The sequence below is a fragment of the Eumetopias jubatus genome, unplaced genomic scaffold (genome assembly GCF_037043125.1).
Source record: "Eumetopias jubatus isolate StellerSeaLion01/CBP00866 unplaced genomic scaffold, mEumJub1_p1.0 scaffold_8, whole genome shotgun sequence".
In the NCBI taxonomy this organism is placed as follows: Eukaryota; Metazoa; Chordata; class Mammalia; order Carnivora; family Otariidae; genus Eumetopias; species Eumetopias jubatus.
The window spans coordinates 123,212,178-123,237,653 of record NW_028274814.1 but is presented as its reverse complement, the minus strand read 5'-3'; the positions used below and the strand labels follow the sequence as shown (position 1 = coordinate 123,237,653).

The window sequence follows — 25,476 nt, the reverse complement described above, 5'->3', positions numbered from 1 at the left end:
CAATGCTGCCTGCCCCTTTTCTAGGTTCTAGGAAATGAGATCATTCCCCTTGCTTGGCAACTAGGACAAGGGGTCACCCCAGTGCTGTCTTCCAACCTACTTTACCCCAGTCATTTCAGGGTTAAAACTGTAGGGTTTGCTCGAGATTTTTTTTTTTCTTCATTTCTGTTTTTTTATTTTTGCATTTGCTCTGGAATAGAAAAATGCTCGCCCATCCTCCATTGTATGTTCCTTTAATACTGGTAAGGTGTATTAGCAGATGTGTGTGTCTCCATGACCAGCAGAAAGTTAATCAGAGAACAGATTCTTATTTTTTATGGCAGCATCAGTATATTAATGTCTGCTAACCCTGTCACTAACACACATTCTTTTAAGGGAAAAAAATGCTTCTGTGCTCTAGTTTTAAAATGCAAAGGTATGATGTTATTTGTCACCATGCCCAAAAAAGTCCTTACTCGATAACTTTGCCAGAAGAGGGAGAGAGAGAGAAGGCAAATGTTCCCCCAGCTGTTTCCTGTCTACAGTGTCTGTGTTTTGTAGATAAATGTGAGGATTTTCTCTAAATCCCTCTTCTGTTTGCTAAATCTCACTGTCACTGCTAAATTCAGAGCAGATAGAGCCTGCGCAATGGAATAAAGTCCTCAAAATTGAAATGTGACATTGCTCTCAACATCTCCCATCTCTCTGGATTTCTTTTTGCCTCATTATTCCTGCTAACCAATTCATTTCCAGACTTTGCACTTCAGAAGCAATGGGAAAAATCAGCAGTCTTCCAACCCAATTATTTAAGTGCTGCTTTTGTGATTTCTTGAAGGTAAATATTTCTTACTCTTTGAAGTCATTGGGGAAATTTCTTTAAATTGTGTACTGTTTGCTTCTGCCTAGAAATGTTATTCACTTTAGAATTTTCATTGTTTCGGAACTGGGAGTTATTTATAAATTGCTGAATATGCAATTCTGTGGGATCTGAAAAACTAGCTCCGGGAGATGGATGCCTTTGCACAGATATCTGTATGAGTAGAAACTATAGCAGGGTACTTATGCTAAATCCTCCACTTGTGCAGGGCTTCAGTGGTATCATTATAGAAGGTTCCTTTAAATCCTGTCTATGGTTAAGGGCTATAGAGCATGGATATGAACTTTTAGATTTTTTTTTTGCAGGTGCAGATGTTTTATTTTTAAGACCATGTTTCTGTGTGTGCGTGTGTGTGTGTGTGTGTAACTCGTCAGGACTTTTTATTACGAGGCATGCCACATACGAAGAGTTACCTTTTAGGTGATATTAAAGCTTTTAAATATGATCTTTGGAGCTAAGGTCCCAGAACTCTCTGCACTTATGCCCAGAGAGTCAAAGTTAGAGCGAAGTTTAATTTGCTCTTCTGAAAAAGAACTTGACAACTCTTGCTGACCCTGCATGTTCGTATAATTTAAACAAATGCATACTGTATGTATGAAAAGCGGAAACTTTTCTAGCAACTGCATGTCCAAGTTTTCTCTTTGGAAGAGGACTTTCATGGGTGAAGTTTGGACTTGGGATTTCGTGTTGTAAAACTGATTTTATACTCAGTGTTGTAAAGTCTCTTTAGGTAAATTTGGCTGCCGCTGTTAATGCCAACTTCTCGTTTCCAATCACTGGCCCTAGTTCAAGTTTCCATTCTCAGCAAAATTATATCCTTCAAGACTTGTGTTTTTCCAATTTGCAAGCATTTTTAAGCCACTGTCACTGGCTCCTCAATGCAATTGCCTAAGAGCTCAATTCATAAAACTTCCCTGCCACTTAATACAGCATTCATTTGCTGCTTTCAAATACTCCACCACTAGGATTTTTCTTAGTCAAGTAAGTGGTTTAGGAGTTAAGAGTACATCTTTGTCAGGCACCTGATTCTGCTACCTTCCAGGTGCCAAGACTGGCTACCTTGCTTTTAAAAGAAATGAAGTCTCTCTATATACTATATATATAGCATATATAATATACTATGTGGTCTGACAGCTAAGGTTTTTTTCTCTCTACTTAGATGATCATAAAAGGGGTTGTTGAGTGTTATCTCTGCATTAATTACAAGTTTGGAAAACTTTCTCCAAATGAACTTTTCAGAAATAGAGCTAGCAAATGTTGTTACTTTTCCTTTGTACCTGGAGCAAGAAGTGGCTTCAGGGAGCTTTGTGGTCCTTCAAATGTAATTCAATAAGTAAAGGGGTCCTGCCTAGAGGCAGAACTCAAAAGCTGACTGTACTCTGAGTCTCAAGATATTTGTAAGTGTTTGAGTCAGAGGGAAGGGGGTAAGGCAGAGGACTGGAGCTTGGGGTCCCTGTTTAGAGCGGCTACAATAGGCACACAATGGAAATTGGTGCCTTGATGGCGGGGTGGGGGAGAGATGGACTCAAATCCCAGCTGTGCAATTTGTTCATTGTTTGATGGACAAAAGGCAGTTTACCCAGGCTAATGGCATACCTGCCTGGGTGTCCAAATGTAACTAGATGCTTTCACAAACCCCACCCACAAAGCAGCACATGTTTTTAAGTCCTCAGTTTTCTATTCACATCAGCCTCATAATACCCACCCTGACCTGCTGTAAAAGATCTGGAACAAACAAAAATGGTTACACCTACAGTGAGTATTTTCTTATGACTATTGCCCTCAAATTTTGCTGGGCATTTTCAATGTATCCCAGACATCTGGAATCAGTTGATATTCCATTTATTTAAGATAAAAAAGAAAGGTCTTTTAAATTTTGAATTTGTGAATGATTTTTGAGAAACAGTGCTATGAATTCTTTTTCTTTCTTTTTTTCTCTTCTCTTTCTGGTTCTTCCTTCCTTTCTCTCTATATCTTTCCGTTCTCTCTCTTTGTTTCTTTTGTGTTTGGCAAAATAAAAGACCAAGAAAAGGACGGACATATGGGGCCACTTGTTTCAAACTTTTAACCCCTAAGCAAGTTTGTTATTGTTTTCTTTGGGGGGAACATAATGTGATAAAATTCTCTGGTTCCCTGTGGGTGTACTGGACTGTTCCCTGAACTAAGGGAAAATGCAGTGGAGGTTCTCTCTTGTCCTAGAACTGTAAGTGCTGATATTTATCTAACAACATAACTCAGCAAAAAAAGAAAAGGAAAATGAAAAAGCTATAAAAAATAAGTCTTATATTCTGAAATGCTAGTGATCTATATGTGAGAACTTATATGTTATGCCAGAAATAACTATTAAAAATATAGTTTTGACATCTCACGAAGTTCTCAATTCACTAAGGCTACGTCTCCCCATGGATTTTACGAGAACTAAAGAACGTCAAGCCATCTACAGTTGCAGGTGCTTCAGCATTACTATAAACTCAACAAAGAAGGGAGGGATGGAGAAATAAGATTGGTAGAATAGTGTGCATTCTAGACCTGGCCCATTGCCAGAGTGTGGGGTATGTTCTGTAAGATCAATTCACAGTTTGCTCTTTTGGAAAAGGCAATGAGGCCCAGACAGTTTGGAACTGTTGAGATTTCCACTGGAAATATTGAAGGGGAAAACCCCCACCAATTATTTTATGACTAAGAAAAATGTAGATTGGATGAGAACCTGTTTCCTGCAGTCCTGGTGGCTTTGGCTATGTGGAGGTGGAAGGTTTCTATACAGAGGTCCTATTGAGAAAATGGAAGAAGTGTTCAGTTGAGCTTTCACCTCCTCCTCTATTTTATGTCCATTATTTATGATGATTTGCAAATAGAGGGCACTTTTCATCTTAAACTGTTTTACAAGCATTAACTGAGTATTTACGTTGTGTTAACGAGAGGCAGGGGTTTAAGGTGTTTTTTTTTTTTTTTCCCAGTTTCTGAGCTGAAGGTCTGGCCACAAAAATGGAAATCTTAATTAAAATGATGGAGGAAAATCTGCCGCTGATGTAGAGAGCCATTAAGTTGAGAGTTTATGGAGGGCAAGGAAGGCAAATGACTGAGTCTGTTTCTCCAAAAGGGATGGGGTTGAATGGGTCTACCACTACTGTGAGGTTCAGAAAAGCATTTTTTTATAATGATCGTTTCCAGCATAACTCCATGACCCTTTTGATAAGGTCCCTCACTTACATCCTGCCAGTGACTCCTCCAAGGCCACTGAAAGTAAATACATCCAAGAGAGGTAAAGCTACTCACCTTGGGAGGCTTCCTGGAAGAAACCACATCTTCGTGCCACAATAGCTGTATGGAAAAGTTAGTGATCACCTTAGCATTGTTCCTACTACTTTGAGAGAGGATAGAGCCCTGAGCCCCAGAAATCCTGCTTTTAACCAGGCTGTCATTTGGCTATCACCGGGGGTCCCTCAGTATATTCTGCTATAAAATGGATACAGAGACACATTAAGTCCCTCCAAGACATGAAGTCAGAATTCCTGTGGCAGAAAAAACAAAAACAAAAACAAAAAAACTTGAGCCCAATGCCCTGTTCATGGAAGGCAATATCTCCACACATATGATTTGATACTGCACTTGACCCAGAGGACTTTAGAATACAGAAGATGTAGGGTCTACTTAGCATGAGCCAATTTCATTCCTAAATCCTATTTTTCCTGTTTCTGTTTTTTTTTTTTTTTTTCACTTCCACTTGTGGTTGTGTTAACTGCTGCTATTCCCCCAGGTAAGAAGTTTCTCTGTCTCTCTGTCTTCCTCTCTGTCTCTGTTTCTCTCTTTTTCTCTCTCATTAAGTGAAAAAAAACAAAAACAAAAACAAAAACCCTGTAATGACATATAGTATTTTCACAAATCCATTTTTATCCACAGTAAATTATCTTTAATCAGTATCTGGGGAATGATGTTAACTTAATATTCTGGCCCATAATGAACGCATAGGCCATCTGTGGATGGCCAATCTTTAGAGAATTTAAATTAATAAAATGTATTTGATCCCAAATCTGGACTGAGCATAGTTTAACCTTTGACAATTCAAAAGGTTTACCAGGATCTCTGAGTGGTGTGGGACTCTACTGCAATCATAGCAGTTTTCATTTACATAGTAAATGTTTCTAGATATTTTATCTCATTGAATTGCAATAGGAGTCTGCAAAGAAGGGGTTCAGAGAAGTCCACAGTGGCAAGGGGATTAAACACAGGTTGTTTGATGCCAAGACATGCTCAGTCCCCACCACCCTGCGGTCCGTCATGCACTCTGTTGCACTTCTGTGCAGGGTAGTTCTGACTAATAGCAGTAATGTAATGCTAGGAGTGATGCACCTTTGCCTCACCGCCACTGCCCTTGCAAGGACCAAGGAGGAAACATGACCATCCTTCTATTTTTTTGGCAGGTAAAGATGCACATCATGTCCTCCTCCCATCTCTTCTACCTGGCCCTGTGCTTGCTCACCTTCACCAGCTCCGCCACAGCTGGACCGGAGACGCTCTGTGGGGCTGAGTTGGTGGACGCTCTTCAGTTCGTGTGTGGAGACAGGGGTTTTTATTTCAGTAAGTAGCCCTCCCTCTCACTGCTCTGTGGATTTACAACCACAGGGAGTGTGTGAATAACTGAATGACTGCCCGTGGCTGGCAGCCTTCCTCAGCCTCTGAGATTCCTTACCTTAAAGTAAGCCTAGTGTTTCAGCGGGGCTGTGGCAGGTTTTGCAGATTTAGGATGGAATTTTCCTCCTTAGCAGTTTGTCTTTTAACTACTTCCTGCTGAGCTTTCCCAAAATTATTGTGCTCTACCCTCGCTATTCCTTTCCTTTCAGTGAAAGGAAGGGACAGAATGACCCTGGGGAATTGAGGTTTTTGTTTTTGAGATCTGTGGGTGCTCATATAAACATATGGAAACACGGAGACCTGTTTTTAGTGGTAGGTAATTTGGAGTAAAATAGTAAGGTGGACTGGAAAGAAGAATTAAAGGGGCACATCCCAGATGTCTCCACGCAATGTGAAATCACCAGGGACAGAAGGTGAACTTTGCTCAAAGGCACATTTATAAAATCACAGGCATTCTCTAAATGCAAACTGAAATGTCATATTAATTTGTCCTCTATGAAAATTGACCTTGATGTTTTGTTATAGCCTTCCTTTGACTTAGCTTTTCTCTGGGACTCTCCAGTGATATCTCCATCTGGAAAAGGGTTTCTGACAAGTGTGGGGTTACTTATCCCATAAGTAGGTCTCAGGTGATTAAAAAGCTGACAGTCAATAAAAAATAGACAGCCCAGTCAATGTTTGCAAATAATAAACACAAACATAAGTCAATGTTGCCTGGGGGAACTGAGCACTTACAGAATCTACCTCAGAGACATCTATCTCATTGTATATTATAGGACAGTGAAAGATTTAAAGCCAATTGCTCATTCTATATAATTATTTGGAATTTTAGAGAGTTCCAGGAAACTGATGTTCAGGTCCTCAGTGAGCATGAATCATTCTTAGAGGTTCATTATCACTCGAGTGTAGACAGCTTACCTCAGTTGCCCACTAAGCTTTGAATAGCTCCTCTGATGACTCACACACTTCAGGTCTCTCTCATCTTCTTCCCAGGGAAGGTGGTGTGTGCCTGTGCATGCGTGCGTGCATGCGTGTGTGTGTGTGTGTGTGTGTGTGTGTGTGTGTGTGTGTGTGAGAGAGAGAGAGAGTAGGGGGAGGGGCCTGAATATAGCAGTCTGGGATGAGTCAGAGAGATGGCAAGGGAGAGGCTGATGGGGGACTGATGATTTGTATTCATCATAGATTTGGCAACAAATAGTCTTTAAACAACTAGTGACAGAGAATGAGAAGTGCTTTTTACTACTTGAATGGGCAAACACCCCTCTCTGTTTCCAGCTAATGCTTCAATAGGATGAATTCATTTATTTTTCTGGCAATAAAGCAATTCTATCCAGGTCTCTGTTGTAGGGCAGATGAATAAGTTCATTGGGTGGGTACTTTTCAAACAGCAGACTTGTTTTAATTTTGAAATATACAGTGAAAGGCAAATGTGCTACATCAACATCACCCAATGATGGGTTGTCATTATTCTTTACTTTGCTGCTACTGATCCACATATAAAAAAATGAATAAGTAATTCTCACATATTATGCCCAAGAGGATTTTTTTTTTGCCTTGATAATCCATTTGTGCAGTTTCCTTTGATCCAAGGATCAAGGTAATTTCCAAGCCCACAATTGTCTTCCGTTATGTGCCAGAATGAATTGTCTTGTTCAACTTGACGTGCTCCAGGATTTCCATGCACAGTGCAAGGAAACTGGATCATTCTGTGCTTATGATGTTTGCATTAGATAATGAAAAATGGGAATGTAAATAATGATTTGGTCTCAAGTAACCATATAATACTGATATATGAGCACACAGACGGTTAAGAGTATTGGACAACTATGATGGAAACCAATTTCAAGGCACCAAAAAGGTTCTCTTACTGAAATCACCTAACCAGGATCTACCCTCTCAATGAGCTCCTTGATGCCAAAGACTATGTTTATTTTCCATTGAATCCCAGTATCTAGCTCAATGCCTGGCTGATATAGAAAAGGCTCTATTTGATCATTGAACTGACAAGCTTGAATTAAATTGAACCCAGTTGAATGGAATGGAATTACATATTTGGGATCTTAGTCTTCAGAAGCATAAAGAATTAGGTTTGTCAATTACTTTGGATAATTCATATCTCCTATTTACCCAGCTATTGGATAAAATTGTTTTTCTTTTATTCAACTGAATACGACTGTGAGGCTGACTAGAGGCTGCATTTTGGTTGTCATCCTTAAGCTACACTGATGGTCTGTTTTGTGTCTGCGCCAATTATTTTAACAGGCATTAACTGTTGTCAACAAATTGTATTGAGTTTCCTTTTTGTCCCTTGAGATTTAGTGTGTGTGAAGTTAGCTCTAAGCATTTACACGTCTTTGAGATACTTTTTTAGAGGAAAGCAGTCTTCCTCACCTCTATCCCTTGTCAGTTGACCCTTTTCATTCTTTTTACCCTTACTTTCAAAGTTTTATTGCAGCTGTGCCTTTTATTTTAAGCTGCTTCAAATCCATTTTGAAAGTACAGTTTTGTTGTTGTTTTCTTTTTTTAATAGTGGAAAGCAGTTTCTGATCTTCGTTTGAAATTCAAACATCTAAAAGAAAATTGCCTCCATATTTATCTTTTTTGTCAGGTCGAAATGTTTAACAAGGAGAGTTTTCTTAACCTATTAGACACAGAACAGTTCTGAATTAAAAAAAAATAATGTTTACTTTGTATAGACTGACCCAGTGTGTGAATGAGCTCATATTTCTCTATAAGCACAAGTTCTACTACAACACAGTGGAAGCAACCTTCTAGATTATCTGTTTTGTGAACAATTTTTCCAGCATAAGTGGAACAGTTCCTCTATAATTAATGCAGCTTCCCCAGACATTTCATGAAATGAAAGTTCCAATGAAGAGCTAATTACTAATTCTTCCCTATGCGTCATAGTAAGAGAAGGTATCAGCCAGTCTTATGCTCTCACAGTCCTGTGAGGAAAATGGTGGCGTAATGAAGTGGTACATTGGGAAAGAGCTCGCTATTATCTCGCCAGATTGATGGAGCCCTTATAGAGGAGGGCTTGTTATAACCTCATTTTGCATGAAGCATAGCAAGAGGAAAAGAGCTTCAAGTGAAAAAGAAGAAGTTAAGCTTGCCATAGATATAATTTTTTAACAGTCATGGTGATTAACCATTTTAACATGTACTTTAAGGGCTTGTGGAATTTCTCTCTTTGGAGATACTTAAAAATTTGAAAGACAACCAACCATCTTGGATGGTTTCAATTAAGAGCAACCAAAAGAAAGCAAGTTTCTGGGGTCCTTTTTAGTTTTAAGAGTCTATAAACAGTCCCTTAAATAAACTGTATATGCTTTACCTCAGCGGTCTGGGAAAAAGAAGAAGTAAATCAAATAGAAAAGAAAGTTGGATACCCTTTCAGCTATTCCAGATTTATAGCTTTTGTAAAACACACTTCCAATTCATAGTTATTAAGAACAGGTCTGAATAAACTAAGGGCATTCTTCATGCGTTAAAACATACTGCTTTATGGAGTTTAAGCGAAACTTTGCAATGAATTTCATTGTTATTGATTGCAACAAACTTCCTAGATCTAGGTATTATTATTAACTCAGGTTTCTTTCATTTGAAATATAGTGCTCAGAAAACTGCTCCCAGACCTGTCACTCATTAGCTGTATGACTTTGGCAGGCATTTAAACTTCCTGGGTCAAAATGTCCTTGTCCATAAAACAAGGGGATTTTGTTAAAGTAAATGACTTCTTATAACTTTAACAGACTCATAGTCCAGGTTATAATGAACAAGGATTTGGTGTTATTCAAGAAAGGAGAACCTTAGATTTAAGCAGTGACCAAAGAACATTTAGTGTCCTTTATCTTCCCTAAAGAGTTTCTGTTTGCCCCAAAGATAGAAGATTCCACCTACGTAAAGAAAGAGTAGCTAGCTTCTTTGTTTCGTTTTGTTTTGTTTTGTTTTGTTTTGTTTTAATCTGGGTTTCAACCCCTCAGGAGTGGAATAGAAGCTCAGACATGACCAAATACACGAAAGTCATCTGGCCAAAGGAGCACATGCAAGCAGATTGCCATGTTTCTTTGCGAGGAAGGACCACCTGACAGTTCTCATCTTTACATTTTCTCACTCTCTTGGTTGTGAGAACAAGTGAGTAGGTCAGTTTTTAGTTGTCCTTTATCAAGTCAGATGGGACAAATAAGAATCTATAGGCTTCTAAACCTTGACCAACCGCCTTTTGCCAGCCTATTGATACTGCCTTTCCAATTAAAGAAGGGAGTGTATAGTTCAGGGCATTCAAAGATATACACCATTAGCAGTGCTTTGAGTGGGGCTGGGTTTGAGCTACACCATTTGTATTCCACGGCTTGGTACCCCTTAGACTGCCAGCCATGCATTTGTATGACAGCTGGTCAAAGTTAAGGGTACAGTCTCTGGCTGTGGAAAAGCTTTCTCTTTGAAATTAATTGGCACATGTGGGGTTTTACCTTATGGCCCTGGGCTCATTAGTACCACTAAGCTAATAGGCCACAGATATTCTTAAAGAAAAGTAATGTGTTTTTATATTGATGCTAAATGCTTGCATCCCCGAGGACCAGTCTATGCAAACAAAGGACCACTTAAAAAGTGATAGCTTCTGTGAGAAATTAGAAAATAATTTGCATTTTTCTAACATTTTAATATTCTTTAAGACCATCTCCCTGATGGAGAATTATAAGAAGCAGAAGAGTGAAGGGTTCAAGACCAAGAGCATGGTCTCTATTGCCAAGAATTCAGAGTTTGAATTCTAGCTTACTTGGTAGGTAGCCTTGAGCAAATTACTTAACCTCTTTGTTCCCCAATTTCCTCATCTGTAAAATGGGGCCTACCTCATAAAACTGGTGTAAGGATTAAATGAGTTCATGTATTAGAACATATTAACTTAGAATACTGCCTGGCACATAGTAAGCACCATACACATGTTAGCAATACTTATTTACGCTCTCGTGGGGTCAGTTGCAGAGTATATTGCAAAGGTTGAGGTATCTGAACAGCCCAACTAGTTATACACTCATTTGCTCTCCTTAAGGGCAGCTGATAAAACCTATTATTATTAGTAGGTATATAACAATATCAGTAGCAAGAAGAATTCTTGTGTTTGACTAGTATATTTACTTGTTCAAAATCCACTTGCATCAGCTTTCTCACTTTGGTTTTATCCCATGGAAGGCAAGAATTATTGCTTCACTGGACAAATGAGAAACATGAGACACTGAGATTTTGTGCCTTACCTCACTGGACAGATATAGAACCAAAGTTAGGGTCTCTTGTCTCCAAGAAGCATGTTCATTTTGGCCATTTACATTGTTTAGTGACCCAAAACGTTATGGCATAGAGAGATGCTTCTAAAAATCCCAGTCCTCTTCTGAGACAGAGTAACCCAGTTGATTCTGAACCCTTCTTTGAAAGGAAGCATGAGGGAGATATTCATGTGATCACCCTACATTTTATCTTCCAGAAAAATTTAGGAAATACTAACTGAATATCTTCAGGGTGCACAAGAAAAGTCTTTGATTAGGGGCTGCTGTTGTTCAAGAGACTGGACCCCACTCAGATTGAACACTGCAGTTCGCCTGTGAACACCAGGATATGCAGTATGATCCGGGGGAAATCTTCTGGACAACTTCAAGTTTTCTTCCTTCTCTGCCAGCAAACTTCAAGTGCCTCGTGTCTTGCAGCTATTAGTTCTGTTGGCTTTTCTCAAAGACCAACTGAAGAAGGGCTGTTTATTTGGACCGGGAATTTTTCTCTGGGTGTATTGGGAGAGAGGCGATAAAGGAGAGGGGATCACAAGGTGCCATAATCCAGATAAGGTGCCAGGCAGGAAGAGGCTTCTCCAGCTTGGCCGTGGAAGAAGTTATGAGAGCAGCCAGCGGTTTGGATGTAAGGCTTCCCCCTGTGCAGGTATCACTCAAGCAGTTGTTTGACACTATTGGTTTTGGATGTCTCTTATCTTAAGTGGCTGGTAAGTTAGGCATTTTGGATCCAGAAGAGAGTTTTGGCATTCTTCAATTCCCTGGGCCACCATATGCCTTTTCCAGACATCATGTACCATGCCAGCCTTCCTCAGGGCCTCCGTTAAGAGCCAACCTCATCCTTCTACCAGCCTTCCTTCCCATTTCACAGCCTATAACAAAGAATCAGACACTGAAAACAGGTACAAGATCTCTCTCAAGCAGATTTCTCATTGTTCTCAATAATGGGCTATAAAGCCTTTGCTGTTTTATGTAGCCAGATCTCTTTGACAACCATGGTGGCAAAAAATCGTTCTTGCACTGAGCTGCTGCCCTGGCAGAGTTCCATCCTACACCTCCCTGTGAAACATCAGCAAGCTCTTACATCACAAAGAATTACTTTTGGTTGCCTGGAAAGTTCAAATCATCAGGTCTTATTAGCTGTTAGACTAAGAAGATGACAACACAGCATTTTGTTTGTCTTTATCTATATGCGAGATCATGTTTAAAACAGCAAAGAGCTGTTATTTGACATGCAGTTCCTTAACTGCAGTAAGTTGTATGCCTATTTAATGCATTGTTTAGTCTTGCATTGGCTAAAGCCACTTAAAGAAGCACTTGGCAAGCTCTGGCTTTTCATTCTTGGCATAGCTGCCCCTCTTACTTTTTCACTGAACCTTAAATACCAAGAAAAACCCTTCACTTACTTTGTATCTGGCATATTGCTTTATGCAATTGGCCAGAACTTTTCCACATGGCCCTCTGCATTTGTCCTAAGGTAATTAATGGCTTTGCAATATTTGATCAGCAGCAGCACGGACACAAAGAGAAATTGTGCAACCAGTAGAGACCACACAGTCTTTTAAATTAAAACCTTTTGCATTTAATGCTCAGGCATACTACAGGATAGGATTTCCATGCCAAAAAAAAAAAAAAAAGAGTCATGCTGAAGCCCTTGGAAAGACACCCAAGAACCTGATTATTGATTAAGTATATATCTCTCTAATATCTCCTTCTTAAAAATACCTGATTATTCAAAGGAAGTAAAATTAAAGACTGCTATAAGTTTGGAAACCCTTGAAAAATAGTCAAACATCAAGAATGAAACTCATAGAGAGGTGATGTGTCCAAGGTCACACTGCTATTTAGTGGCAGAAATACAAAAAGACACTGTGGATTCTCTTTTCTGATTCCAATGCAGTGTTGGCCTCTGGCAGCAATGAACCATGCCTATGTCAAAGTTACCTGGTAAATTAAAATGGCCTGGGAGAGGGCTCCAATCAAGCTCACCCAAGTGAATATAGATCTTGGTGGCTCTCTCATTCCAATAAACTCACCTGAAACTTAAGTTTAACACTTTCCCTTGCTATAGAAATTTGCACGGACTAAAGTAATTCCTTGCCTGTTTCTTATACATTACACAAAAACTTTAGATGTGCTTTAGGCATTCCAAGTCCACTTAAGGTCATAATTTAGACTATTATTGTATATTGTATTATTCTGACTCTTTGGTCACTCTCTCCAATGTCAACTTGGGTAGAGCTGCTTTGGAATGACTTAGCAAAGCTGTGCTCCTGGAAAATCTGAAACAGTCTGACGAGTTGTTGGATCAGCTTTTTTTCTGGAGATTTCTCTGACGGCCCCAGGCCAAAAGAAATTTACACCTGATTTTTTTGCAGACTTCCAAGCAAATACTCTATGAATCTCTTCAGATTTTCTTCTTTCATCTGTGGTCTTTATGAGGTATTAAAAGGCTATTGGAGGGGTCTTCTTAACTTCGAAATCTGGTTAGTCATAGAGTCAATTCTGTGAATATTGCTGGGAAGATGGTACTACCTCTGTGCCATTTACCCTGGTGAAAGTGCTCTTTCATCAGAGGCAAGTGATTAAGAAAGTCTGCACTGAGCCAACCTACATGCAGCCAATAACTCCTGATTATCTATGAAACTGGGGAAAGGAGCACCAAGAGTTAGAATTCTGGATTAAACTGATTTGAGGACACTATAGATTTTGGCCTCCTTACTTCTCCTTCCTCACTGCCCCAGCCCCAGACCCTTTGTGAGACCAAGTGGCATGTTTTTAAATCCTACTGCATTCTTATACTCCCCACTCACCTCCCCCAGCGGTGTCACTGGCAACAGTTTCTCAACCTCAGCACTATTGACATTTTGGGCCATATAATTTTTTATTGGGGGAGGGGGGCTCTTCTGTGCATTGTGAATGTTTAGCACCATACTAGCCTACTACCCTCTGGATGCCGGTATCCTTCCTCCAAGTCATGACAATCAAAAGCATCTCAACATTACCTGATGCCCCCAGGGTGGGGGTGTGGAATCACCCCTAGTTGAGAACTACTGGACTAGAGGTCTCTAGAAGAGAAGCGACTAGAGGGATGGGAAACCCATGAGTGAAAGAAACAGAGAAACTAATTATCAGTCACTGGTTAATCAGGAGTCTATGTTCCATTGCCCAGAGTAAACAATGAGAAGATTCACTGTGGTTTTAAAAACTTTTTTCTGAAAATATAAAGCTCTTCCTATAGGCTATCTAGGTATTTGTAGGCACCACCTTTTGTGTTATAGCTATGGAACTCATTTATTTTAGTAACAACAGTAAAGGAAGGTAGAAATGGTGTAGAGCAAAACTTTGTGCTTAGAAATATGATTATGACCACTTGGAGCAAATGAAAAAGAAGCCCGTTATCTATGACCTCAATATTTATGGCCTTTTCCTTCTTAGTCATATAATAAATAGCTGTCAATGTCACACAAGTGAAAAGGCCTGGCTCAGATATGGTGGTCACAATTTTTCTCTTGCCTTCTGTGTCTTTCCTATCTAAATATCATCAGAAGCATTTTATTGCCCAGAAACAACCCCAGCAGAAAACAGAAAGATCAATGAAGTATTACATTGGAAACCAGAAGTTCCACATTTGAGCCTCACCCAGTTCCCCTTCTTAATAGCACTTCTCCCCCTTGGCGCAGTTAGTTAATATCCTTGGGTCTTACATTCTCCTCATTAGTAAAGTGGGAATTAAAATATTACACCTTGTTTTGAGGCCCAACTATAGAAGGTTTTGAAAACCTAAGGGGCCATCTAAATATGTTACTGTTAATTGATTGAGTTGAATGCTTTGCCTTGTCTCTCTAATGATCACCACAAATTATTTCAGTGGTTTGACTTCAGTTATTAATGGCATTGACCCATTAGTTCAATTGTTCTGCAGTAATTATAATTTAGAAAAGTTAATTTGGCAGTGTATCATCTCAATCTTATTTATTAGAAAGAAAAGTATATTGATATCTTCTATTAACATATCGCTTTGCATTTAGACGGCCCAAGAGTTAACTAATGGATTTTCAGAATGTTCACCCAGTATTACTGTTCATGTCCTCATTGCAGGAAGTAGAAAAAAGACAGAGCCTATCACTTTACCACACTAACTTTGCTTAAAGAGTCTGTCTCCTCAAGGTGGTTAGGTAGTCACTGAGGTTTCACATGGAAGCAAAAGATTTCCATTCTCCCAAATCAGCAATTGGTGATTTCTGCTCAGCCTCAAACTGCAGTGTTCAGCAGAAGGAATGTACTCACTAATCAGAAAAGTATCTCTGCACTCTCAGGTTGCCCAGCGTAACTGCTTCCTTATCTCAGCCTGACTTAGGAGAATTGAATTTTTTTTTTTGTTTCGGCATGGCTTTGATGAAATCAAAATTGTGAGTTTTATCAACATATGGTCTAGTGACCATGTGGCATGTAGTTCTTCTATCCCAGAGGCTTCACATCAAACAGCTCTCAGAGACACAATATTTGACTTAGCAAAGACACTTTTGAACCTCACAATCAAATACTGGTCACTGCTGCCATGAATTTTCATTCTATTTTGAGCTCTTTCAGAAAAATAAAATTTTAAGGTTTTTTTTTTTTTTTCTGTCCTCCACAACATTCGGTGTTGGGCACTTAGTTAACCTGCTTGACTTGATGTTGACAGAGTCATTCCAATAGTTATTTCCTTCTACTAGTCCCCAGAATATACCTCCATAGCTTTCCATTTGCTACTGCCACCATTAAGGATCTGAGATTTAAGGTATAGAATAAAAAAGCCTATTTGAGATATCATTTCTTGGGACCCCTTCACTATTGCCCCAGTAAAAATTTCTCCTAGCTCAATAGTAAGCTAATTCTAGTCAACAGAGAATTTTTAAGGTCTACCAAAAAGAGCCTTCACAAAGAGGTTCCATCTGTGGAAGTGGCTTTGTACACAGAACCTCCACTCAGTTCCTCTCAATTTCATCTGAGATATTCATACTAAAAGGAGGGATGGTAGTCAAGGGAAGGCACATAACAAATGGTAGATCCCTGACAAATAAGCCCCCAAGGTAGGTATAACATCTGGAGATTCAGCCCTCAGAGAATAGGTAATTTTTATCTGTCACAGTATAACTGTAGAATTGGAGATCTAGAAAGAATTGTATAGAGCAATCTGGTGCAGTGCACTCACTTCCCAGATGAAGGAAGCGAGATCCAGAAAATAACATAATAGGCATGAGGTCACAAAGCACACCGGTGGGAAAGCCAGAACTGCAATTCAGTCACCTCACTTAATCTAGGGCTCTTTGCACAGGAGGACACTTTAAACTTAACCTTGATAAAGTCACATAAAGGTAGCACTAGCAACTCAGAACTGCTATGTCAGTCACTTCTGGTGTAATGTATTAGAATAGTGTTTGAAAATCTGAGCCCTTAACCAGTCAGAAAACTTTTTTTTTTTCCAACTTCTATCACCCATTGGATAACATCAAGTCTCTTTACTCCAAATCTGATCAACCTGACTGTAGGACTATGGATCTTCATAGATTGTAGTAGTTTGATGAATTAGAGGTTTAAAAGAAAATAGTAAAGAGCTAATTTCTTTTTAGAGATGCCTTCAATTCAAGTCATGTCTGCTGGTTGCCTAGTTTATGCATTTTGTATTGCTTGTTAACTCAGAAGCCATTCCCAAAACAAAATGTATTGTCGAGGCATTATTTCTGTCTCTACACATTCCTGACTTGCTAGTCTTCCATGAAGGTCTTCCATGAAGAAGCTTAAATTTTCCTACGTATTTTGAGTTTTATGTTTCTTTCCATTAAAGTTTCCAGCCGTTCATAGACATATTTAGTTTGGCAGAAGGTAGTGGTGACTCATGGAATGAAGAAATTTGAAAGCAAAGCTACTGAAAATGGATCTAATTTCTTCTTGGGGTAATTTGGGAGCGAGCGATTGATAATTTGTCTAATTTTTCCTGGTTTCATCAGCTGCCATACTGCCAAATATTTGTTCCATATGGATGCTTTGTTATTACTGAAACATATAACAAATTTCAGCTGCAACTATATCTAATATGGTCAAAGGGTAAGACTATTGTTGGCTCATTTTCTCATTGTTTTTGGCTGAACACCCTCAATCAATGGTTATTGAGTGAAAAAACAGGATCATATTGAATCCATTTTCAGCATGTTTCTTCCTATGGATCCAACCATTTCACTGTGAGTTTGTCAAGCACAGCAAATGTTCCTTATTAAAGGGATGATTATGTTTTCGGCATAGACATGACTGCCAGTTAATTGCATTCACCTTATAATTCCACTCTCTCAATTTGGTGTAGAGATGTTTTTGGCTTTCCAAAGATCCTTCTTTTCTGCTTATTCTTGCCTCCCACTATAGAACAGATATTTGGGGATAGATTCTGAGAAGATCAATGACATACTCATAAAATAAGCATCATTTCAGGCTTACCTTTAAGATAGACAGTCTGTGGGCCCTGAGTCATTTGAATCATAAGACTTACAAAAGATATTAGTGCCACAAATCTGGCTGGCATTTCTGTAGATTACTAGTGCTTTGCATGCAATTATGGAAATCTCCCTTACCAGAGAAGCCAGACAAGGGTTCAGTAACATTGCATGAAAACACTATGCTGTGTAAGCTAAAGACACAGAAGGATTTATTTCTGGCTGGTTCTGAAGTAGGCACTGATCACTTATTGTCTTAAAGTCATCCATCAGGTAATTGATTTCAGTCAATATAAATGATTTCAATATCCTCTCCCAACAAAAAAACAATGGCAATAATAAAGAACAGAGAAGTCTCCTAGAAGAAACCAGATGTTACTGAAGACCATGGAAAGTGGCAAGAAGTAGTCTCTTGTTTCTGAAAGGAAAATCTGGTTTGATTAACAAATGTTCTAAGGGTCACACATGATAGCTTGTTGGAAATGCAAAATCAAGGGCTCTACTCCAGACTAATTAAAACAAAATCTGCATTTTAAACCAAATACCCAGAGGATTCGTATGCACATAAGGATTTGAGGAGCCCTAGTCTAGGGAATCACAGGGAATAACAGGTACATGTTGATTGGTGACTCATCTGTTAAGAAAGAAAACACAAGCTAGTCAGAGTTGAACTTCCACTGAAGATTTGAAAAGTGTTGTTGGGGCCAAACATGCTTGTGATCATTAACAATATATATGTTGATTCAACCATATCAAGTCCCCAATTCCTTCACGTTGGTAGAACCTTTCCTCAGAGGAAGTATAGAACTGCTCCAAGGATAACCCCAAGGCCTGACCTTCTATGAACTGGAAATTGGAACTCCTAATTGCTGTGGCTGCAATTTCCAAACCCATCACTGGGGCCAGGAACTGAGATCCAGTCCTTAAGATCTTGCCAGCTTCTTTTTCAATAGTTACATTTTATAAGAACAGCCAAGCAAGAGTCCTTAAAAAAAATATTTCTAATTGCATTGAGTGGACAAATGTGTGTTTTACTCATATCAAATTGCTTCCTTTGTCATGCTTAGCCAGGTTCTAATATTATTTCTTATGACTCTGAGTTGATTAGTTCCATTAGGTTTGCTATTGGAATTTAAAAGAAATGGTTTTGATCTAAGAAAATTGGGTTTCTGTCTCCTATTGGAAGATGAAGGGTAAACTTTAAAACTGCTTTTCAAAGAGGCAGCTGGATCCCCAGTTGAAAGCCTTCACTAGACCCTTTCTGGAATTCGGCAAGTTCCCCAGCCTGAACCCATTTATGAAAATCTAGATTGCTAAAGGACGTGCTTGTTCAGAAGGACCTCATCCCACAGCAAGGCAGGTAAAAGTGAAAGAGGGCCAGTTTATAACTTCTTTTCTTTGAATGACACTAGAAAAAAGAGAGAGGGCTTTGAATGAGGGACTTTGAGTATCTTGGATTTACTCAGAGGTTTACCACTACATAACTTCGTAAATTTGGTGAATAGTCCTATGAGTCTCAAAACCTGTTTCCATTGAAACAATAATAATAAGTTGAACCATGACATTCCACTTCTGAAATGGGGTCACTATGATTTCTTTTCACAGTTCTCCAGAGGGAAAAAAATAAGTCATAGATATAGTTTTCACATTTTTTATATACATTTTCCTTAAACTTTAAGTATCTGTCACCTCTTGATTATATTCAATTCAATTGGTGGTATTTGACTTAGCTCACAATTATATATTTAATTTATTTAGACTTAATCCATAGCATTTTAATGCAACATCCCTAACTCCTTGGCACTCTACCCACTGAAAGAATATTGACAAGATACTCTCTAAGACCTTTTCCAAAACTAACATTTACTGTTGTTTCATGGAAATCTTTAAAATCCTTTAAGAAATCCAACTGGTGGGGCACCTGGGTGGCTCAGTCTTTAAGCGTCTGCCTTCGGCTCAGGTCATGATCCCAGGGTCCTGGGATCGAGCCCCGCATCAGGCTCCCTGCTCCGCGGGAAGCCTGCTTCTCCCTCTCCCACTTCCCCTGCTTGCGTTCCCTCTCTCGCTGTGTCTCTCTGTCAAATAAATAAATAAAATCTTTAAAAAGAAAAAAGAAATCCAACTGGATATAGAGCTACTGTTGTTCCTTTATTAGAATTCTTCTTTCATTACTTTTACTCAGAGCTTTAGTAAAATGTATAGAAGTAAAATTACAGCACTAACCTATTTAATTATAGCATTGACTGGGCACCTGTTCTGTGCTAAGCACTACCCAAGAGAGGATGAAGCCATGCCTTCAAAGAGATTCCTCACTCGTACGTGAGGACCCATTAAATATCAGTCATGAACCCCAAGCTTGGATCAGATAGAAATGTTCCTCCCCTATATTATTCCAACCTACACCATTCATTGAGTGTCCTCTGGTTAGCAAAACACTAATGATGAAGGGAATGAGTAAAGATATTAACTACCCTCATGGAGTTACTTTAGAGCAGATGTCACAAAATGGTGCCCTATTCCCACCCCACCTGAATCTAGCCCACAAACATGTTTTGTTTGCACCAGCAAATATACTTTTTACATTTTGGAATTATAAAAAACAAGAGATTTTAAATAAAAAAAAACAAGGATTAACAGCTTCTCTTGAAAAGTTAGGTGATCTAGCATTACTGGCCAGTATTCCTGAGTAGCAGCTATTGGCTAGAGCTTTAGGGGCAGGATATATGCCCCTCCAGCTCACCACAGTGCCTTACAGGCTTGCTTTATTCATATATATACCCATCATGCCTCCACATACATGGACCTGTGCCACCCCTTCCCCAGATATGCAAGATCTCTTTGGATATTAACCATTCACCTTTCTTCTTTATTCAACACAACATTCATTTATTGCTTTTTCATTATCACCCATGCATTAGACTAGTCACTGCTGATTCCACAAAACTTTTCTTTAAGGTGTTTCATTGTTCTCTTCAAATATAGCAAGGGTATAGCTCAGGTAAAATTTAAAAAACAATCAAATCTTCCTGGTGAAGGAAGAGCCCAAATCTGAAAAACTGAACATTCAATAATTTAGAGATCATCAAAGGGATATTTCTTCAAGAGTAAGTGGAGCTTTTGGCTAGTGATCTTATAAAGCAGGAAAGACCAAGTTCCCAGCCAATGCAATGGACAAGTTACACAATCACTCCAAGTGTTTAGGACAATGGAGACCATCAAACCCAACTCTTCAGACAAAGTGAGTTGTAGCATTGTAGTTTGTTTTGCACCAAGATCCAGAACAGCTGTTACCAATTCACTGGAAGATTACACATGTGTCCTTCCTTCCATTCCCATCACTATTTAGGTCCTCCTCATCACTCACCAAAACTATTGCAACAGCCTCCTCAATGATCACTCTGTGTCCAATATTGCTTGACACCAGCCATCCCACCCATGAAATTAATCTTTCTAAAGCACAGTTCTAATCACTTTATTCTTTTTCTAAACAACTTCAGTAACCATCCATGGCTAAATAAATTGAATCCAAACTCCACAATTTGACAGTAAGGCATTTTATATAAGAGCTCTATCTAACTTTTCAACTGTATTCCCTAACATTTCCCTACAGCAAAGCTCACAAACTGGCAGTCTGTAAATTGTATCTAATCTTCAGAAGCATTTTGTTTGGCAAATGCAAAACTTTGAATTATCTGTCAATATAAATGACTCTTCTACATTAGCACCAAAATCTTCACCACTTTCTATTGCATTACTATGGCCCACTCACACCTTTACATGATTTGCTTGGCTCTTATAGGCATTTGAGTTTATAAATACTCCCTACATATTCCAACATCTGACCTAGATGATTTCCTACCACATATAATATTTTCCTAGGCTTTTCTCCTGTTCTTCTTTCAAATGTCACCTCCTCTGAAAAACCTTCTACCAGATTTCAACTCTCTTTCCTCTAAATAACAATACTATTACTCTTATTACACTTATAACCTATTCTATATTGTGTTTTTTGGTGAGTGTTCATGCTTTATACCATCTGGTTGGCTATAAGCTCCTCAAAGTTGAGGGCTGTCTTATTAATCTTCTGTAAAATCCCACACACTCCCTTGAACACAACATGGTCAATGTCTTCATGGAATTAATTAAGCTATCTATTTTTCTTTGCCTTCCAGGCCTAGATCAGTAGTGTGTGCCCATAAGAAGGTAGTAACTCATTTGAAATGCAGACATGGCTGCGTCGGAATGCCCCCATGGACTTTTAAGCATTTTCAAGTAGGGAGTGAGAAATGCTGTATCTAAAGGAAACTACTGAGGGAATTTAGGTAAACAGAACATGATCCTTTTTGTTGGAAGCTGGCTGTGGTCTTACGATTAAATCCCTATTGCATGTCTCACAAGGAGCATCAGCAAACCCATTAGTATGCTTAACTTCCTTAGAATTACAGGAGTCAGTCTATTCCGGGAGGGGGGTGGGGGGCTGAAACAGTGAGTTGAGCCAGCACCAGGTAGAGCACAAATACCCTTGAAAAAAAATGAAACAGAAAGAATTTTGCACACTGCATTCAAAGGTATCAATTTCCAGAGTTACTGAATACCCAGAAAGGCACTCTCATTCCTGTTTGCCCTGGCAGAAGGAAGAGCCTGTCAACAAGTTGCAGGGTTATGGAGTCAGAACTTAGTGGCTCCAGAAATGGATCCAACTTAACGGATTTTGATCAGAATGACAGGTGGTAAAATATGAACTAAAAGGAAGACAGTCACTCTTCTAAAATATAATTCAATTAAGTAATGCTTTATGGACTAATAGGTATCCAGGATAGTGCTAAAAATTAAGAGAAAGTTAAAACAAGAATGCAAGTAGAGACAACTAATATATTAACAAGCACACACCATGTTCTCCATATATAACATAAAAGCCTGCCTTAAGTTACCTTCAGTCTGGTTAAGAATGCAAACTTTACCCATGTGTAGGAATTATCATCAAGGTAAACTGACAGCATTAAAATAAATAATAAAATATAAAAATGGCATTCTTTTTTTCTATTCCTCCTGGACATGGCAGATGTCAAAACATAAGTTTACTAAATTTCCAAATGAATACTGAGAATTTTCATTCTTCTCTCTATATATAGTCTTGTGAGGTTTTCCATTGATGTTTAAAAGGAAGGTGGAATTTGTCACCTTCACGTACATTCTGTCTGCTTGAGTCCTTAACTAGGTAGAGGTATGGATGTGCTTTGTTGCTTGAGAGAGGCAAGAAATACTGGGTGAACAAGCTGCTTTGACTTTGAGTTGATGGGAAGTACAGGAAAAAATCCCTCCCTTTGTGAAGTTGCCAGGCCAGTCTTTCCAACTCAAGTTCAGTGATGTATCCAAATCCTACCTGGAGTCATGAGGTTCCCCTTCAATGAGATTCTCTGTATTTCCCAGCCAGACAGGATCTGACACAGAGAGCATGGGCATTATTGACTCCTTTTCTTTCAGCACAAGGATTCCTCAAAACAGATATTTTTCCAAATTAAACAGAAATATAACTGTGGGTATCTGTGTATATTTGAATAATATTTTAGGTTAGGTATCAAAGGGGGCTCAGATTAGGAGGTGAGGAGACCTGAACACCCTGAGGAGACTTGGCTTTGCTAGTTATAAGCTGAGTGCATTTAGGCAATTCTCTTGCTTGTAAATGGGGTATCGTCAGCCCTGTTCTGCCTCCAAAGGGGGGGTTTTATGAGTATCAGGCAAGATAATACCTCTGGAGTCATCACAAAATTTCTAGGGAATCAAGGTCAGTTACAGGTTTCTAGAGATAACTTGAATGAGGTGTTCGAACTGATGGAGTGCTAGGCTAGAGTACAATCTAAAGTTGCAATTGGGTTAGCCAAGATGACATCCAGGCACCTTCCTCTAGAGGTTGGGACAGCCATTCCTTTTTGGGTCATGTATGCTTTTTGTTGGAATTACAAGGGCAAAAGTAGGAGTAGCTGTATTATTGGTCAGTGCTTCCCATATTCCACCATCCCATGAGTAAGGATAAGAGGTTAATTAAATATATCTCTCGGGCAACAGAAATGATCAAGGCTGTCCCTGGAACACAGTTGCTTCAAAAAGTAGGCTTTTGTTTCAGGGAAAATCTCCCACAGAGAAACATGGAACACCAAAGAGAGCTATAAATAGGGCTATCATTTATGTCAATTATAAATAGATTTGTTCCCTTTTGATTAGAAGATTAGTTCTAGCTGAAAGTCTGTAGTTGAACTGAAATGAGGGAAAAGCTCCTGACAAAATATTATTACATGCTAACAGTTAGATTTGATACCTTTTCCTCCCTGAGGTATTTTCTGATTTTCCCTAAAAGACATTTGTGTTTAGAATCCACTTTTAGTTTTTGAAGTACGTTTATTCATACTTCATCACCTCCTCAGGATCTCTCCTTATCTTCTTTAAATTAGAACACACACACACACACACACACACACACACACACACACTCCACTTTTTAAATTGAAAAATTGAATAAATTGAATATCAGTGTTAGGAATTCAAAAGAGGTAATATTCTCCTCAGAGGCTCCCAGGATGGTCACCATACACTATTACAAAAGTCTGCCTTTTCATGAAGGAGATTCTTTACCAAATTGCAGGTCCTTAGCAAACAAATATTAGCATAACGACTGAAGGGCCAAAGTAAAAGATCAGTAGAGGAAGGGTCGTATCCCACAGGCTATTGCTACTGATCACTTGTCAGATATGCAGCCCTTTTCCTTTCATTCCAGAGGGATGATTTCCATTCAATATCCAGAGGGACCCCAACTCTTTGGGTCTGGTTAGTCAACTCCTTGTCCTCTGCTCATGTTCATGATTCATCTCTTCCCAGGGCCAGAGAGAGAAGTGGCAGCTTCCCATCCAAGCTGTCTGCTAGGTTCATCCTGGGACGAGGGTTTGTGGATGGAGCAGCAGGGTGCTGCTGTACCAGGCATGATGGAATGCAATGGAATGCATGTTTCCTCCCTGCTAGGATGAAGGGTTGGAAAACCTTACCTGAGTCTAACCTACCTTGCCTCTTGGAGACTCTTGATCTCACCTATCCTAGACTCAGCATTAAAAAAGAAACTATAGGTGAGAGTAATTGGGAGGAGAGGGCAGACGCAATGAGCAGGAACCTTTCTGGGAAGTTCCTCCCCCATTTTAAATGCCTTATCCTGATTTCACTGCAGGATATTTGAAAATGAACTTAGCTTGTCAACTGGAAATTCACTGCCTGACCCAAGATTCAAGGGAGATTTCTGGAAAAACACTAATCAGGGATTTGGAAAGCCTGCGCCCCAACACATAAAGAAATATATTGAATATTTTTAAAGATATAAAATTCTTAGAACTGTTGGACAGTTTTCTGTGTGTGACCTCTCTCTTCCAAGTGGCATTGCTCAACAGCCCAGCTCTCATCAAAAGGCTGACATCATGCTGTTGTGCAACTCACAGCCATTGCAATGTCACTTTGCTAACTGCACTTGCTGTGTATTCAACTACTGAGAAGCAGAGCAGCTTTAGGTCTTGAGTCAGAAGTCCTGAGCAGGATCATTCCCGTGAAACCTAAGCCTTTGGTTCTTCTAAAAAGTCAAAATCCATTTGGATCTTGCAAATCGGGAATGTCAGAGCCAATATTTTCTTCTTAATCAAAACCCAGGAATGCTGCAGTGGGTGATAGGGGCCATGTCCTCCCATTTTCTCATTCCCTTTCCCCACACTCCCAGCCAAAATTCTCCAGGCTTGAGAGAACTGAATGGGAATGAAGTACTGGGCTTTGCATGTTCAGTCCTGAACTTCTCTACTGAGCACTGCATTATGGCGGACTCTGACACAGTAGGACGTAAAAACATGAGACTGGAGATCATCCATTTGTTCCCAGACAGGTAGGTAAACAGAAAATAGGAAAGGCTTCTTCCCACTCAGTCTTGCATTCCCAATCAAGTATTTAGGATTCTGTTCAACAGCCCAATTCTCCCTCCAGTGTTGGCCATTGAACCTGCTGACTCTTTGATGGGGAATCTTCCATCCTCATCCCCTTGGATCACTCCTCTAGCTCAATCTGTGAAACACTTTTCAAAATTGAGGAGATGAGACCCTTCTCCATTCTAAAATAGGCTGGTTCAGAATGTTCTTGGGAACTTCATGAAGAGCTCTCTCTGAGTCCTGTCTTATTCACAAAGCTGGCAATGGCCTTCAGATTGGGTTAAGTA

The 25,476-nt window shown here is 39.3% G+C and overlaps 1 protein-coding gene across 4 annotated transcripts in view; it reads left to right on the top strand.

The window, feature by feature from the left end:
- Window positions 1-751: 751 nt before the first annotated feature.
- The window catches only part of IGF1 (insulin like growth factor 1), a 69,615-nt gene continuing 44,890 nt past the window's right edge, over window positions 752-25,476 (top strand). For 2 of the 4 annotated variants that reach the window (XM_028121663.2, XM_088025670.1), the window contains exons 1-2: window positions 752-814; window positions 5,278-5,434. In XM_028121663.2, coding sequence (XP_027977464.1) covers window positions 752-814; window positions 5,278-5,434 — 220 coding nt within the window. Of the gene's footprint in view, window positions 815-2,596; window positions 2,612-2,932; window positions 2,936-5,277; window positions 5,435-25,476 lie in introns of those variants that run through there. The other 2 variants (XM_088025669.1, XM_028121664.1) reach the window with 2 other exon arrangements.